The following is a 17,200-nucleotide window of genomic DNA, read 5'->3' as shown; positions in this document are numbered from 1 at the left end:
TGGCAAGGAACAGAGAGTAAGCTTTCCCTGGAATGGCATCCATGCTAATTGGAGACCATCAAGGGTTGCACTCTCAGTAGTCAGCAGAGCACACTTCATCAGGAAGAAACTCGCAGGGCACGAAACAGATTTAATTTCATTGGGAAACAGTCTTGTCTGCCTCACAACAACAAATTAAGCTCTGGGTGACTATTCCCGTAAAACACGTCCTGTGCTTAGCAAGGCTATTATGGGGTGCAGAGACATGGTGAAGAATCAATTAAACCTCTGACACATCCAATGGCACTCAGAGACCTGTTACACAGGTTTCCCCAGAGGAAAATAATCACGCTGCATTATACTTTGGAAGCTGATCGAGGCAAGATTGTGGAGACAAGTTTTGGGGTTTGCAAGACAGACTTTAGCTTTTCTACATCATTTCTGAAGTGCCAGTTAAAGGATTACGGCAGCCAGTCCTCCGTTTAGTCCCACAGCACCATGGTGGAGCAAGAGGGATTAACAGCATGTGGGCACCCTCCAGAAAACTGTGAGTTCTCTTTTTTAAAAGCATTTAAAGAAATGGTAAAAAGATTGCAGTGTTTACCTTCCTGCCCATTTTGGAGTGAAAGCAACTGCTAAGCAAGTAGAATCAGAGGGATATTGAAACTGAATTTCTTCCTATTTTTATAATAGGACTCCATCAGCAAAAAAGCAGTCATTGTCTAGAAAATCTGTTTTAAAAGAAGTAGAATTTCCAGAAGAGCTTTGAAAAAAAAAAAAAGAAATGAACAAGAGGGTTAATAGTGGAAGGTGAATAATGTTTGTGGTTACACTGCTTCAACCGTTTCTATGACAGCAAGTAGAGATACTTACAATAAGAATGATGTGGTTTGGGGGCTAATTCAGACACCCGGCTAAATCAACTTCAATCTCAGTTTCTGAATGACTTCTGTGCCTGAGTTTGAATACACCAGAAGAGATTTTGAGGTTCAGGCAGTACGTTTTCAGAAGTGTTCCCTCCTAATGAGCTTCTGCGGAAATAAAAAATTGAACAAGAGCAAGGCAAGCCAAGCATTACCAACGATCCCTGCGGAACGACAGGTTACAACTTGTCGGTGCCATAGGCGGGCCAGGAAGTGGTTTGGGGGGCTCTCAGCTAAACTTCCCCATGTTGAAGGCTAGTTCAAAAGCAAAGAACTAGAGAGAAAAGATAATGTGAGGGTGTAGTGTAAATGTCCTGTTTTCAAGACATTTTGCCAGGAGAGAGAGAGAGAGTGAAAGAAAAGGAAACCCAGAAAGTAAGAACGAGACCAGGCCTGCCCAGGGACCTGCTCAGCTGTGGTACCAGGCAGGAGATTTGCAGAGGAAATGCTCTCGTGTTGCAGGAATCCGTTCAGTTAGGAGAGTACAAATGTTTGACGATTCCGTTCATGAAGTCAACCTGCAGCACCTGTTTTTTTTTTTAATATGAGGAGGTGAGAAGGGAACTATGAGGAAGTATCCCCTTTTTAACCAGATGGATTACTCGATGCAATATTTCATCAAAATCTTTTGTTCTTTTCTTGTTGAAGTTGCTATCTCATTCCTTAAGCCCCCCTCTATTGCTTGGGAAAAAATACTTCTTTCGTAGAATATTCGCTTGTGTGCATTAAGGCTTCCTTGGTCTTTCTAGAACAGAGGTCTCTCAGAGCTACTGAATGCGCTGGGACCTGGGGTTTCGGGGTCCTCTCAGTCTCGGGGCTGCAGGGATCAGGGCTGCCCTGCCTCCCGGTCTGTGCCTTGCTCCACACTCTGCCCTCCCCTGACAAAGGCAGGGTGGGCTTCCAAGCAGTGATTTCCTATGAAAAAAACAAGTTCCCGTTGCTTAAAACAAACCAAAAAATAGAATATCACTCAAATATCCCACCTTTTCATTTGACAAAGAGGAGAACTGAACATTCCAGAAAATTAAAATGAGTTAGTTAAAGGCAAACGCTAGTGGTAAAGAACCTGTCTGCCAATGCAGGAGATGTGGGCTTGATCCCTGGGTCAAGAAGATCCCATGCAGAAGGAAATGGCAACCTGCTCCAGTATTCTTGCCTGGGAAATCCCATGGACAGAGAAGCCTGGAGAGCTACAGTCCACAGGGTTGCAGAGTCAGACACGATTAAATCGACTTATAGGAGGAGGAAACCAGCCATAGAAGCCAGGTCCTTGTGTATAACTAGTTCTGCCACACTGATCTTCTTTTCCCTTTGTCCAAGGCTATGGTTTTTCTAGTGGTCATGTATGGCTGTGAGAGTTGGACTATAAAGAAAGCTGAGCACCGAAGAATTGATGCTTTTGAACTGTGGTATTGGAGAAGACTCTTGAGAGTCCCTTGGACTGCAAGGAGATCCAACCAGTCCATCCTAAAGGAGATCATTCCTGGGTGTTCATTGGAAGGACTGATGTTGAAGCTGAAACTCCAATACTTTGGCCACCTGATGCAAAGAGCTGACTCATTTGAAAAGACCCTGGTGCTCGGAAAGATTGAGGGCAGGAGGAGAAGGGGACGACAGATGGTTGGATGGCATCACTGACTCGATGGACATGGGTTTGGGTAGACTCCAGGAGTTGGTGATGGACAGGGAGGCCTGGTGTGCTGCAGTTCATGGGGTCGCAAAGAGTCGGACACGACTGAGCGACTGAACTGAACTGAACTGAAAGGAATCGGCAGGAATTCTTCACCTCACCTACCCCCATCTCCAGTTAGCCCATCAGTCATATTCTTTACCATCTAAGGCACCAGGGAAGCACCCCCTCTTTTTAACATTTTTTTTCACCTTACCTACCCCCAATCTCCACTCAGCCCATCACTCATATTCACAGCTTACTACACACACCACATATTCCTCAAGGATAAAAACTGCATATAATCCCTCTACAGTCAATCCAATTCTACACGCATTTATTGAGCACCTACTCTGTGCAGCCCTGTAACAGGTACTGGAGATTCACAGATGAACAAGACCCAATCCCTGTCCTCAGATACATAGATAGCCTGTTATAACAAAATACCTAATTGAACTACAATAGAAATTCTCTTGAATACATTGTATTACAGAAATACAAAAGAAAAGAGGATTTCCTTAGTGGTGCAGTGGATGGAGTCCGACTGCCAATCCAGGGGTCAGTGGGTTTGATCCCTGGTCCGGAAAGATTCCACATTGCTCAGGGCAACTAAGCCCGTGCACCACAACTACTGAGCCCGAACTCTAGAGCCCATGAGCCGTAGCTACTAAGCCTGCATGTTGAAGCTACTGGAGCCTGTGCTCCGCTAACAGGACAAGCCACCATGATGAGAAGCCCTCGCACCACCATGAAGAGTAGTCCCTACTCGCCACAGCCGGGGAAAGCCCATGCGCAGCAGAGAAGACCCAGCACAGCCAAAAATAAAAATAAATAAACAAAATTTTTAAAAGGAGAGAGAAAAGGGAAGAAAATAGTTTGAAAATTCTTCAAAACATTAAACAGAAATATAATATGACCCAGCAGTTCCACCCCTGGGTATGTACCCAAAAGAACTGAAAACAGGTACTCATGCAGATATATGTACACGCACGCAGCAGTCACAACAGACCAAAAGTGGAAACCATCCAAATGTCCGTCATCAGATGGATGCATAAACAAATTGTGCTATATCCATATAATAGAATATTATTCAGTCATAGAAAGGCATGAATCGTTTTCTTTTGTTGTTATTTTTATTTATGTATATACTTATGGGCTTCCCTGATAGCTCAGTTGGTAAAGAATCTGCCTGTAATGCAGGAGACCCTGGTTCCATTCCTGGGTCGGGAAGATCTGCTGGAGAAGGGAAAGGCTACCCACTCTAGTATTCTGGCCTGGAGAATTACATGGACTGTATAGTCCATGGGGTCCCAAAGAGTAGGACATGACTGAGCGACTTTCACGGCCACATTGGGTCTTTGCTGTTGCGCTCAGGCTTTCTCTAGTTGCAGCGAGTCAGGGCTACTCTTTTTGGGGTGTGTGGGCTTCTCATTGTGGTGGCTTCTCTTGTCGTGGAGCGCAGGCTCAGAAGTCGTGGCACACAGGCTTAGCTGCTCCGTGGCAGGTGGAATCTTCCTGGACCAGAGATTGAACCCATGCTCCCTGCATTGGCAGGTGGATTCTTATCCATTGTACCACCAGAAAAGCCTGGCATGAATTTCTAACACAGTACTGTCACCACACAAATGAACCTCGAAAATATTGTATTATGTAAAAGAAACTAAACTCAAAGGTCACATATTACATGATTCCATACAATATTCTAGACAATGATTCTAGACATATGAAATAGCCAAAACAGATAAATCCAGGGACACAAAAAGTAGGTTGGTGGTTGCCAGGAGCTGCAGGGAGGGGCCGCAGGGAGTGACCACTTAAGGTGTAAATGGTTTCATTTGGGGGTGATGAAAATATTCTGAAACTACATCATAGTGATGGGTGCATTTTTACATGTACTGAATGCCATGATTTGTTTAGTCTGAAATGGTGAGTTTTTTTGTTATATATGTAAGTGGAGAGTTCTAAAAAGGCTGTGAAAGACCCAGGGATCAAGCTTACAGGCTCAACAGAGGGTTGGCTCACACAGGCCTGGGATATCTTTGGACCATATCCTGGAAGAAGTGGGATAGCTGGTGGGGATTTTTAGGCAGGAGGAGGACTTGCTCAGATCTGTGTTTAAAACGGATGTTCTCAGTGGTAGGCTGATAACACTAGGGAGGGTCCGGACCCATGGAAACTAGAGTCTGCCCAGTGAGAGTGTCAAGAATGTGCCAGGATATAAAATACTTGCCTGATCATGTTTCTGTTAAGTCCATGTAATCATCTTCCACTAAATCTGAGCTCAGAAAGAGCCACTGGGGTGAACAATATTAGCCACGATTCTTTTAAGATGCACTTTGGAAACAGTCCAAGCCTATACTTTTGCACAGCCTACCAGCTTCGGCACCCAACAGCCTTTTCAAAGTAAAATTAACCTGCTTCCTCTTTCTCTGATGATTACTCATAAGGACTTGTCTTTGAACAAATACTTCACCAAGGAAGAAAATCTGATGTTGATGACAGCAAATTGCACTCCAAAAATAGTTTACAAAAGGAACTATGATCCAAAATTAATACATGTATTTCCTTAGTCTCAGTGTTGGCCACTTTAGCACGTCAAGAAATACTTCACGTTGTAACTTTTTTTAAAGTTGCTAATGACATTATTTTGTACAGAGAATAAAAATTTGAATGGAATCAGAAAAAACATCTGATCTGCTCCATATTCACCTAAGCACCAAATTCAATGTAACTTAACAGAACTGTACAGAATCTATCAAATCAACCTTCGCTAAAATCGGGAATTCAAAAGATCTCTATCTTGTAGTCAGTGTGCCTGCCAGTCAGCTTCCCCTTGTCTTTCATTCTGAAGGAAACCCCAGTACTGAGAGGTTTCCCAGACGCAGGACTCAGCAATAAAACCATCCAGGCACCCGGCTTCCGTGTCCATTGAAACTTCCGAAATTCCCTCTCGGTGCAGGATCAGTTTCATTTGGAAAGTAAACAAATAACAGCAGCAGTGAAGAGGAAAAGTTGGGCATCGTTGGCATCATATGTGGAAAGAAATACATTCCAAGAGCAAGAATGCTTTCCATATGAATCCTCAGACTCATTACTTCACACTTATGTGCCAAGTCAAGGATGTGGCTTTCAGGCTGGCTTCAAGGGAATGCTTTTTCACCTTCCAAATCATTCAGTCAACAAATGCCTACAGAGACCCTACCGTGGGCCAGGCTTGGGACCAAGTGTTAGGATCCAGAGATGAGGATGTGCTAACTTGATCCTGGAGGTGCTCATGGGCTAGAGGTCGAGGAGTTATACTGGGTGTCAACCAAGTCTAACACAGCATCATTATTCATTAGGACTCCCAGTTTCCAAGAGCCAGAGATGTCATTCTCTGCCATTATCTGTCACTCTCACAACTACACCTCAAGTAGGTATAATTATCCACATTTTAAAGATAAAATATAGGACTTGCCTGGTGATCAAGTGGTTAAGAATCTGCCTGCCAATGCAGGGGACACAGGTTCAATCCCTGGCCCAGGACGATCCCACATGCTACAAAGCCCATGTGCCACAGCTACTGAGCCCATGTGCTGCAACTTCTGAAGCCTGCATACCTAGAGCCTGTGCTCTGCAACAAGAGAAGCCACGGCAATGAGAAGCCCTGTACCGCAATGAAGAGTCGTCCCCACTCACCACACTAGAGAGACTCCATGTGCTACAACGCAGACCTAGAGCAGCCAAAAACAGGAACAAAAAATTTTAAAACAACAAAAAAGATAAAATGAAAACTGAAGCTCAAAAAGGCAAAACTTGCCCCCAACCACCCAGCTAGCAGTGGTAGACACAGGCAGATTTGGGTGAGGTCCTTTTGATTCCAAAAACCCTGCCTCGTCTAGTCTGAGGTCCTTTTCACTGTGATCAGAGTTAAGATCAAGGTCATTCAGAACTTACTCCAGCTTGTCTTAGCCTTTCATCAAAAAGTGGTTGTATCTACATTGTGGATTGATAGCAAAATTGCCAGGTTTTAAACATTAATGCTAATGACAAGGGCAGGGTGGGGGAAAGTTAGCTATTTATGTCTAACTAGAAGACAAATAGAAACTGCTATGAGAAGCTAGATGAAGATGGCATAGAGAGAAGAAAACTCTGGGCTTCGTGACACTGGATTTGGCACTGATTTTTTTGGCTAAAACAGCAAAGGCACAAGCAATGAAAGAAAAAAACAGACAAACTGGACTTCATCAAAATGAAAAACTTTTTGTGCATTAAAGGACACTAGTAATAGAGTGAAAATGCAACCAAAAGAATGGGAAAAAATATTTGCAAATTACATATCCCATAAGGCATTAATGTATAAAGTATACAAAAAATTACTGAAACTCAGGGACAAAAAAAAATCAACCAACCTGATTAAAAAATAGACAAAATACTAGAATAGATATTTCTCCAGATAAGATATACAAATGGCCAATAACCACATGAAAAGATGTTCAACATCACTAATCATTCAGATCAGATCAGTCGCTCAGTCGTGTCCGACTCTTTGCGACCCCATGAGTCGAAGCACGCCAGGCCTCCCTGTCCATCACCAACTCCCGGAGTTCACTCAGACTCACGTCCATCGAGTCAGTGATACCATCCAGCCATCTCATCCTCTGTCGTCCCCTTCTCGTCTTGCCCCCAATCCCTCCCAGCATCAGAGTCTTTTCCAAGGAGTCAACTCTTCTCATGAGGTGGCCAAAGTACTGGAGTTTCAGCTTTAGCATCATTCCTTCCAAAGAAATTCCAGGGCTTATCTCCTTCAGAATGGACTGGTTGGATCTCCTTGCAGTCCAAGGTACTCTCAGGAGTCTTCTCCAACACCACAGGTCAAAAGCATCAATTCTCCAGTGCTCAGCCTTCTGCACAGTCCAACTCTCACATACATACATGACTACAGGAAAAACCATAGCCTTGACTGGACTGACTTTGTTGGCAAAGTAATGTCTCTGCTTTTGAATATGCTATCTAGGTTGGTCATAACTTTCCTTCCAAGGAGTAAGCGTCTTTTAATTTCATGGCTGCAGTCACCATCTGCAGTGATTTTGGAGCCCCCCCAAAATCAAGTCTGACACTGTTTCCATTGTTTCCCCATCTATTTCCCATGAAATGATGGGACTGGATGCCATGATCTTCGTTTTCTGAATGTTGAGCTTTAAGCCAACTTTTTCACTCTCCACTCTCACTTTCATCAAGAGGCTTTCGAGTTCCTCTTCACTTTCTGCCATAAGGGTGGTGTCATCTGCATATCTGAGGTTATTGATATTTCTCCCAGCAATCTTGATTCCAGCTTGTGTTTCTTCCAGCCCAGTGTTTCTCATGATGTACTCTGCATATAAGTTAAATAAGCAGGGTGACAATATACAGCCTTGACGTACTCCTTTTCCTATTTGGAACCAGTCTGTTGTTCCATGTCCAGTTCTAACTGTTGCTTCCTGACCTGCATACAAATTTCTCAAGAGGCAGATCAGGTCGTCTGGTATTCCCATCTCTTTCAGAATTTTCCACAGTTTATTGTGATCCACACAGTCAAAGGCTTTGGCATAGTCAGTAAAGCAGAAATAGATGTTTTTCTGGAACTCTCTTGCTTTTTCCATGATCCAGAGGATGTTGGCAATTTGATCTCTGGTTCCTCTGCCTTTTCTAAAACCAGCTTGAACATCAGGAAGTTAGGGAAATGAAAATGAAAACTGCAATGGGATACCACTTCACATCTATTAGGATGGCTATCATAAGAAAAAAAAAGAAGAAGAAAAGAAAAGAAGAAGTGTTGGCAAGGATGTGGAGATATCGGAACACTTATGCACTGTTGGTAGGAATGTGAAATGGAGCAGATCTAGGGAAAACAGAATGGCAGTTCCTCCAAAAATTAAAGTTAGAATTACCATATGAGCCAGCAATTCTACTTCTGGCTACCTGCTTCAACGAAGGGAAAGCAGGGACACGAAAAGAAATCTGCACACCCATGTTCATAGCAGGATTATTACAACAGCCCCAAAGTGGAAGCAACCCAAGTGTTCCTTGATGAGTGAATGGATAAACAGAACATGGTGAATGTACACAATTGAATATTATTCAGCCTTAAAAAGGAAGGAAATTCTAACACATGCTACAACGTGGTTGAAACTTGACATTATTCTAAGTGAAATAAGCCAGTGACAAAGGGACAAATACTATATAATTCCATTGATATGAGGTACTTAGTCAAATTTATAAAGACAGAAAATAGACAGTGGTTGCCAAGGGGCTGGCAAGGGAGGAATGGGGAATTAATGTTTAACAGGCACAGAGTTTCAGTTTGGGAAGATGAAAAAGTTCTGGAGATGGATAGTGGTGATCCTGCACAACAATATGAATGAATTTAATACCACTGAACTGCATATCTAAAAATGGTTAAGAGGTACGTCCTTGGTGGTTCAGTGGTTAAGACTCTGCTTCCACTGCAGGGGGTGTAGGTTCCATCCCTGGTGAGGGAACTAAGATCCCACATGCAACAGCCAAAAAAAAAAAAAAATAGTTAAGCTAATAAATTTTATGTTATGTATATTTAACCACAATTTAAAAAAAAGAAGATGGCATACAGAGCGCTTGCATTGACCTCAATACCACCCAAGATTCCTTTTAGTGACAGAAAAAAAATATACTTTTTAAAATTCCATTCTATGGGAGTTGTTTAAGGATAAGAGTTTCTTTGCAAGCTGAAAGTTATTGAGATAGATAATGACGAGCATTGCACAATGTGAATGCACTTAACACTACCAAACTACATACTTAGAAACCGTTAAGGTGGCAAATTTTAGGTTATTTGCACTGTGGTGGCATGTTTAGCCACTTGGTCATGCCTGACTCTTTGCGATCCCATGGACTATAGCCCACCAGGCTCCTGTGTCCATGGGATTTCCCAGGCAAGGATACTGGAGTGGATTTCCATTTTCTTCTCCAAGTGAAAGTCGCTCAGTTGTGTCTAACTCTTTGTGACCCCACGGACTATACAGTCCATGGTATTCTCCAGGCCAGAATACTGGAGTGGGTAGCCTTTCCCTTCTCCAGGGGATCTTCCCAACCCAGGAGTCAAACCCAGGTCTCCTGCACTGCAGACAGCCTACTTGCAGGCGGATTCTTCACCAACTGAGCCACTACAATTAAAAATAAAGATCCATTAGAACACTAGAAAGCAAGAATAGCTGCTACCAATGACACCAACCCACCAGAAAATGTGGGGAATTTCTGAATGATAGAAAGCAGTTGAAATTGGACTGAGAGAAGAAACCTCAGCTTGAAATACTTGCAAGAATGCTTGCTGTGAATGGGGGTCAAGGAAAAGAGTGATAGTCCAGGAAATTAACTGGGGTACTCTGCAAGACCACCTGAAGAGCAAGTTGAAGTATAGATTGAACCACACCCCGGAGTTTCTGATTCAGTTCATCTGGGACAGGGCCTGAAAAATTGCATTTCTGATAAGTTTCCAGGGAGTGTTGATGCTGCTGGTTTAAAGACCGTAACTGAGAACCACTTTGAGAAGTAGCTAGACCTGATGGCACTGCCCGCGCCTTCACCTGTAACAAGACACAGATGGCAGCATCTCTCCCAGGTGGAAACACTGAGTGTGATCCCGAGGCCCCAGCTGCCTAGAAAATATAGGGGGTAGAGGAGAACGAACCCCCATACTGGAGGACTGCTGCTAAGTCACTTCACTTGTGTCCGACTCTGTGCGACCCCATAGGCGGCAGCCCACCAGGCTCCCCTGTCTCTGGGATTCTCCAGGCAAGAACACTGGAGTGGGTTGCCATTTCATTCTCCAATGCATGAAAGTGAAAAGTTAAAGTGAAGTCGCTCAGTCGTGTCCGACTCCTAGCGACTCCATGGACTGCAGCCCACCAGGCTCCCCCGTCCCTGGGATTCTCCAGGCAAGAACACTGGAGGGGGTTGCCATTTCCTTCTCCGTTTTTCAATCTTAGTTGCACACAAAATCAATGGGAGAATGTTCTTAAAATACCACTGCCTGGACTCAACCCCCAGAGTTTCTGATTTGCATCATCTCTGATGGAGCCTGGCTTCACTGGTGGCTCAGACGGCAAAAAATCTGCCTCCTGCAATGCAAGAGACCTGGGTTCAATCACTGGCTTGGGAAAAATCCGCTGGAGAAGGGAATGGCAACCCATTCCAGTATTCCTGCCTGGAGAATCCCATGGACAGAGAAACCTGGCAGGCTACAGTCCATGGGGTCACAAAGAGTTGGACACAAGTGAGACACACACGCACACACGCACTGGGTATCTTTTAAAAGTCCCTCCAGGTAATTCGTATGATCAATCAAGGCTGAGAGATGGTGGGTTAAAGGCAGTCATTTCTGAAGATGGAGAGTAGCTTTTTAAAAATCATAAAATCTATATAACAACTATCACTAAAACAAATGACTTAAAAGGAAAATTTATACCCATTCCTGTCGCCCTTGCACGGCAACCACTCTTGACACTCTGTCTGCACAGAGCCATATTTTGGCACCACTCGATGCTCTGTGGTGATGCTGCAATTTTCCTTTTATTTTTTAAGTTCCCATTTATCATAAACATCTTGCTTATGTCCCTACCTAAGGAGGCAGTTTAGAGTAGCATTTCTGAGTGTGGGCTTTGAAGTCAAACCCGGGTTAAAACCGCAGATTTTTCACCTAGAAACTGTGAATCTCCAGCAAACACCAACACATGCTTGAACTTCAGAGGCTCCAGCTGTATAGTAGGAATAATAGTACCTACCTCATGATTTTATTCAGAAGGCTGATGTTTGTAAAGATACAGCAGCAAAACCCTGGGCAGACACACTTCTGGCTTTCAGGTAATGGGAGCTGTTAATATCATCGAAACAAGTAGGATAATCCATGAAAAGAATGCCATTCTAGGGCACTAAATGTAAACACACCTAGGGGTTCGGAGAAGGAGGAAGGGGCCCCGTTCAGTCTCCCAGCAAGGACTCAGACAGGCTGAGGGAGAGGCTTACAGAAGGCAGCTGTGTGTGTGCACATGTGAGTGCACCTGCGTGTGTCTACAGGCTGGTACAGGGTGGAGTTAACACAGTCAGGGAAAATTCTGAGAGAGGAAGAAGAATTCAAGACAGCTCCTAGATGGCCTGTTTCAATAGCAACACCGTGAGAGCAGCAAGAGCCACAAAGAATGGAATGGACAGGCCACCTGAGCTAGTTCTCTTGTTTTCCCTCCATGAGGCTAGAAAACCAGGCTGATTCCAAGGAGAACTGAGGAAACATCCCTGGGCGTCTCAGATGATCACAGGAGGTCAGGCCTGGAGGGTGGGGGAAAAGCTTTCCTGTGTCAGGTGGAGTGAGAGGATCGGGCCATTTAATTTGACCCTCAAAAATAATGTGCGTTAGTCAGTCGTGTCCGACTCTTTGCGACCCTATGGACTGTAGCCACCAGGCTCCTCTGTCCATAGAATTCTCTAGGCAAGAATACTGGAGTGGGTGGCCTTTCCCTTCTCCAGGGGATCTTCCCGACCCAGGGATTGAACCCAGGTCTCCTGCATTGCAGGCAGATTCGTTACTGCCTGAGACACAAGGGAAGCCCCTAAAAATAATAGCAATATGAATTTATAGAGAGGTGCTATTCTGGACCCTTTAATTAAATCATTCTCTCCTTACAGCAATCCTATGAATTAGGCAATGTTATTATCCTTGTTTTACAGATGCAGAAACTGAGACATAGGGCAGTTAAATAAACTTGCCCAAGACCATGCAGTAAAGGGTAGGGTCAGAATCAGAAACCCAGAGACCACGCTCTTCACTACCACTGTAACCCAAGCCGATGAAGTGAGACACAGCAGCTGTTTTATAATTAGATTTAAATGGTCATGATACCAGAATTTACTCCATCATTCCCTTTTTATTCAGTATTTTTCCACTGTCCACTATAGCAAACAACTTCATACATAGCTTTTCGCTTCTGTTGAATTATCTCCTTAGGCTTATTCCCCATGAATGGCGTTGCCAGGCCAGGGCGGTCGACAATGCCATACCTGTTGCCACATATTGTTGCTGTGTGTACCCAACAGGCGCACCAGTTGACACCATCACTAGCAGGGTAGGAGTATACCACTTTAACCACCACCTCAAGCAGCAGGGAGAGAATTATCGTTTTGTAAATGTTTATTTATACATTTTTTTTTAGATTTTATTGCTGTGAAAGTTGGAAATGTGCAGCATTAGGCTTGCTGGTCAGCTGGGCTCCTGGGATTTTCCTTTAATGCAAGGCTCCTTCCTTCACCTCACCTGAAGTTGAACCATTACCCCCACCGCCACCCCCTCCCCACTGCAGGCCAGGTCCTTGACTCCCAAACTGTCTGGAACTCTGGAAGGCGAGAGGCCCATATGTCTGGCCTTTTGTCTACAGCACGCATAGAACGCCACCAACATTTTGGCTGGGTTTTCTCTCCCACTGTACCAGCTGGCTTTCCTGTATGAATTGGAATGGCCTTTAAGACAGGCTAGCTGTCCCCCCTGGTTATAGAAACCAGTGTTTCTCAGACTTAATTGTATCTACAATGCACCTGAAGATCTTGTTAAAATGATTCTGATTCAGTAGGTCTAAGGCAGGGACTGATCCAACCAACTCCCAGGTGATGCTAATCTTGCAGGTGTTAAGAACCTAAATTAAATTATTTAAATTCCTCAGACCAGACAACAAATAAAGCCCAGGCAGTCCCATCAGAACCTTCTAATTCCAGCTCTGTCTCTGACAGCCTCTGGGGCCTTGGTCTAGTCAAGCTCTCTGAGCCTCAGTTTCCCCAACGGCAGGATGAAAGGATGGAACTAAACATCCTCTGAGTCCCTTCTGTGGTTTTTGTTTCCATCTTGGACTTCTTTAGCCCGTTCATATTATTTTCCCATAGTGTCTATTTAATAAGTTTTGAACTCAGAGAATGAACATAAGCACCTTTTTAAACACTAGGAATATAAAAGGTGAACAATTTAGACATAGTTCCTGCATTCGTGAGAGCTCAAGTCTAGTAGGAAAGACAAGCAAATTAGAGTGAGAAAACAGTTCATGTGTTTGGGTAGAAAAAAGCTCAGGGTGCTGGGGGAGCAAGTAGAAATTGGACTTCACCCAGGCCGACCGACGGGAATCAGAGGAGACTCCCTAAAAAAAACCATTCCTAAGGTGACCCCTGAAGGATGAGAGGTGGGATCCACGTGCAGTTGGGCAAGGGAAGTGGACTCTGGTCCATGCAGTGGGGAAGGCCTGGCCAAGGCCCAGGGCAAGAAAGAACATGGGGCTCTCCCAAAGCTGAAGAGGTGCGTGTAGACAGAGGGTGGAGGAGAAGGGGCGAGAGAGGAGCAGGGGAGACAGCAGGGTCCAGAGGATCGAGGTTAGGGTTAAGGATTCCACGGATGTAGACTTTTTCTAGGTGATCCCAAGCCCTTAGGACACCTGAAGAAGGGATGAAACTGACCTGGATTTTAGCAAGATCACTTTGCCGGCAGTGGGGCGATTAGACTAAAGGGGGTTATGACCATATGTGAGGAAAGCAGTAAAAAGACTTGCAAGAGATAAGAAAAGGCTGGATTAGAGCACAGCAGTGGGAAATGGTAGCGCTGGATGCGTCTAGACAGAGGCAGGAGGCAGAGCTGACAAGTCTTGGTTGAATGTGGGGAGGGAGGGTTGGAAAAGTACAGACATCTTACTGGCTTACAATAACAAACATTTATTTCTTGCACATGGGCCTGTGGGTCAGCTGGGCTCAACCTCAGTTGGGCTCAGCTCCAGGCTCTAGGTCAAGCTCAGGTTTGTCTCACATGTCTGCTATTCAGGCACCCAGGGCCTCCTCATGACAGATGGCAGGAGCCCCAGGGGAAGCAGGAACACAGGTGGCTCCCAGCACAGTGCCGTAAGAGCCTCTGTTAGGAACGGCCAAGAAGTCATTTGTTTGTTCAAACCAAGACCCATGGACAAGCCCAAAGTTAATGAAGTGCACAAGTATACTCTGCTTCAACATGGAAAGGAAGGCAGAAGGATTTGCTGAACAATAATACAGTCTACCATGGGGATTAAACCCAACCCCCAAATAGACTATGGAACCATTCACAGAAATAAGGAACACGTAAGGAGGACCATCTGAGCTATAGGGTTTCCCTGGTAGCTCACATGGTTTTCCTTATGTGTTCCTTATTTCCATGAATGGCTCCACTGTCGTGGGGGCTTCCCTGGTGGCTCAGATGGTAAAGAATCTACCTGCAATGCAAGAGACCTCGGTTCAATCCCTGGGTCAGGAAGGTCTCCTGGAGGAGGAAATGGCAACCCACTCCAGTATTCTTAGACTTCCCTGCTGGCTCAGATGGTAAAGAATCCGCCTGCAATGTGGGAGACCTGGGTTCGATCCTTGGATTGGGAAGATCCCCTGGAGTAGGGCATGGCAACCCACTCCAGTAGTCTCACCTGGAGAAGCCCCATGAACAGAGGAGCCTGGTGGGCTACAGTCCATGAGGTCTCAGAGTCAGACAGAACTGGGTGACTTTCACTTTCAAGGAGGACTATGGTTTTGGATAGAAGTGCAGAGAGAAATGGACTCCATCCACGTAGCGCAAAGTTCCTGGTGAGATATTCTAGCAGAGATGTCAGAGAAGCAGTTGGGTAAGTTGCCCACAGCTCAGGAGAGGGAGATGGGCTGGAGATATGTATCTGTGAGTCATCAGCACAGGGTTGGCCAGGACAGGGGATGAGATCATCCAGGGAGATTTGCAGAGTTAAAAACAGGGCAGGCCTAGCACAGAACCCTTGGGAACATCAAGGAATGTTCTTGGAAGAGAGGCCAGCAAAGGCGAGGGAGCTGTAGCCAACATAGAGCAAAAAATTGGATTCCTGGAAGCCAAGGGACAGAAGTGTTTCAAGAAAGAGAGAGTGGGCCAGAGTGTCCAACACCGATAAAGTCCAGTGGGTCTGACCACAGGGCATTGGTTTCCCTAAAACAAGGTGTTCTGAAGCTAGACGTTCAGACAACATATGGATAGAGCTCTTTGAAAGAAATTCAGCAGCCTGCCTCTACATTTGGAACAAGGCACGAGCAGACACACCCACTCCTCTCTGAAATTATTTACAAAAGTTTTTTATCAAAGTGCAACATACATACTGAAAGATGCACAAACTTTGAATGCGTGTAAGCGTACAGCTCAAAGCATTTTCCCAAGACGAGCACACCCTGTAGCCAGCACCCCAGCAGCACCCCGAAAGCCCTCCACTGGTCCCCTTCACGAAACCCCTTCCACACTTTTTCACAAGATTTTCACAAGATGCCAGTGCACTGAGAGATCAGCGGGGAACGCTGCTGAACCCGAGGCTCACTGCTTCCTATCTCAGAACTTCCTGTGCTCCCTGTTTCTCCCACCCCAACCTCTTCCCGGAGGGCTCCCTCTCTCTGTCTCTCCCTGATTCATTCCTTCTCTCTGTTCATTATCCATGCAGTAAACTTGATTAGAGGGCCTGTGTGTGATATACTCACCCAGGGGGCAGACAGAGAGACTACAAAGGTGAGTAACCGCAGGTCTCGTGCTTTAAAAGACAAACGTGTCGATAGGCAATGCGAAAACATCACGATGTGATGCTGTGGAAACAGAGCTGGTACTGTGTGTGGGTGTAGAGTGAACGTGCACCCGCTTGGGAAAAAGTGTATCAGAAATGGTTGAACTTGTGTGGGAAGGATGAACAGGACTTCTAAGCCTTAGATGGAGTGGAGCAGGACTAGCTTTTGCTTTATGCTGTGGACTTCTCCTGTGGCTGCCCTTCAGAGCTCACCACTGTGTCAAACACAGACTGATTTTTCTTCCAGTTGAACAACCCACACCACTGACAGTGCTATAACTGGTATTGTTACTGGTATTGTAACTGTACTAGCTGTTACTGGTATTGTAAGTGGTATTGTTGTTCAGTCGCTCATTCGTGTCCAACTCTTTGTGACCCCATGGACTGCAGCATGCCAGGCTTCCCTGTCCTTCACTGTCTCCCGGAGTTTGCTCAAATTCATGTCCATTGAGTCGGTGATGCTATCTAACCATCTCATCCTCTATCGTCCCCTTCCCCTCTTGCCCTCAGTCTTTCCCAGCATCAGAGCCTTTTCCAGTGAGTCAGTTCTTTGCATCAGGTGGCCAAAGTATTAGAGCTTCAGCTTCAGCATCAGTTCTTTCAATGAATATTCAGGGTTGATTTCCTTTAGGATTGACTGGTTTGATCTCCTTTCTGTCCAAGGGACTCTCAAGAGTCATCTCCAGAACCAAGTTAGAAAGCATCAGTTCTTCAGCACTCAGTCTTCTTTATGGTCCAACTCTCACATCACATACACTACTACTACATACAAAGATTTGATCATATAGACTTGGGTCAGCCAAGTGATGCCTCTGCTTTTTAATATGCTGGACAGTAGAGGGCGCTAAAAGACTGTGCTTGATACAAACTGCCATGGCCTGCAATCCAAGAGGAAACACTAGAATGAACAGTATGAAAAGGCTCTGGAAGATCTGGAAATAGACGAAGACCAGAGAGGGGAAGTGATGTGCCCAGGATCACACAGCTGTTCAGTAGCAGAACAAGCCCATTCCACCCGGCCCATG

The 17,200-nt window shown here is 45.1% G+C and overlaps 1 protein-coding gene across 1 annotated transcript in view; it reads left to right on the top strand.

Moving 5' to 3' along the window:
- The first annotated feature begins 422 nt into the window (after positions 1–422).
- Positions 423–17,200, top strand: part of PTPN3 (protein tyrosine phosphatase non-receptor type 3) — a 167,423-nt gene continuing 150,645 nt past the window's right edge. The window contains exon 1 of the mRNA XM_010808232.4: positions 423–526. Coding sequence (XP_010806534.2) covers positions 478–526 — 49 coding nt within the window. The 5' untranslated portion in view covers positions 423–477. The remainder of the gene's footprint in view (positions 527–17,200) is intronic.

Source organism: Bos taurus, chromosome 8 (assembly GCF_002263795.3).
Source record: "Bos taurus isolate L1 Dominette 01449 registration number 42190680 breed Hereford chromosome 8, ARS-UCD2.0, whole genome shotgun sequence".
Lineage (NCBI taxonomy): Eukaryota > Metazoa > Chordata > Mammalia > Artiodactyla > Bovidae > Bos > Bos taurus.
Note: the sequence above shows the minus strand (reverse complement) of the source record. Positions and strands in the feature narration are given on the sequence as shown.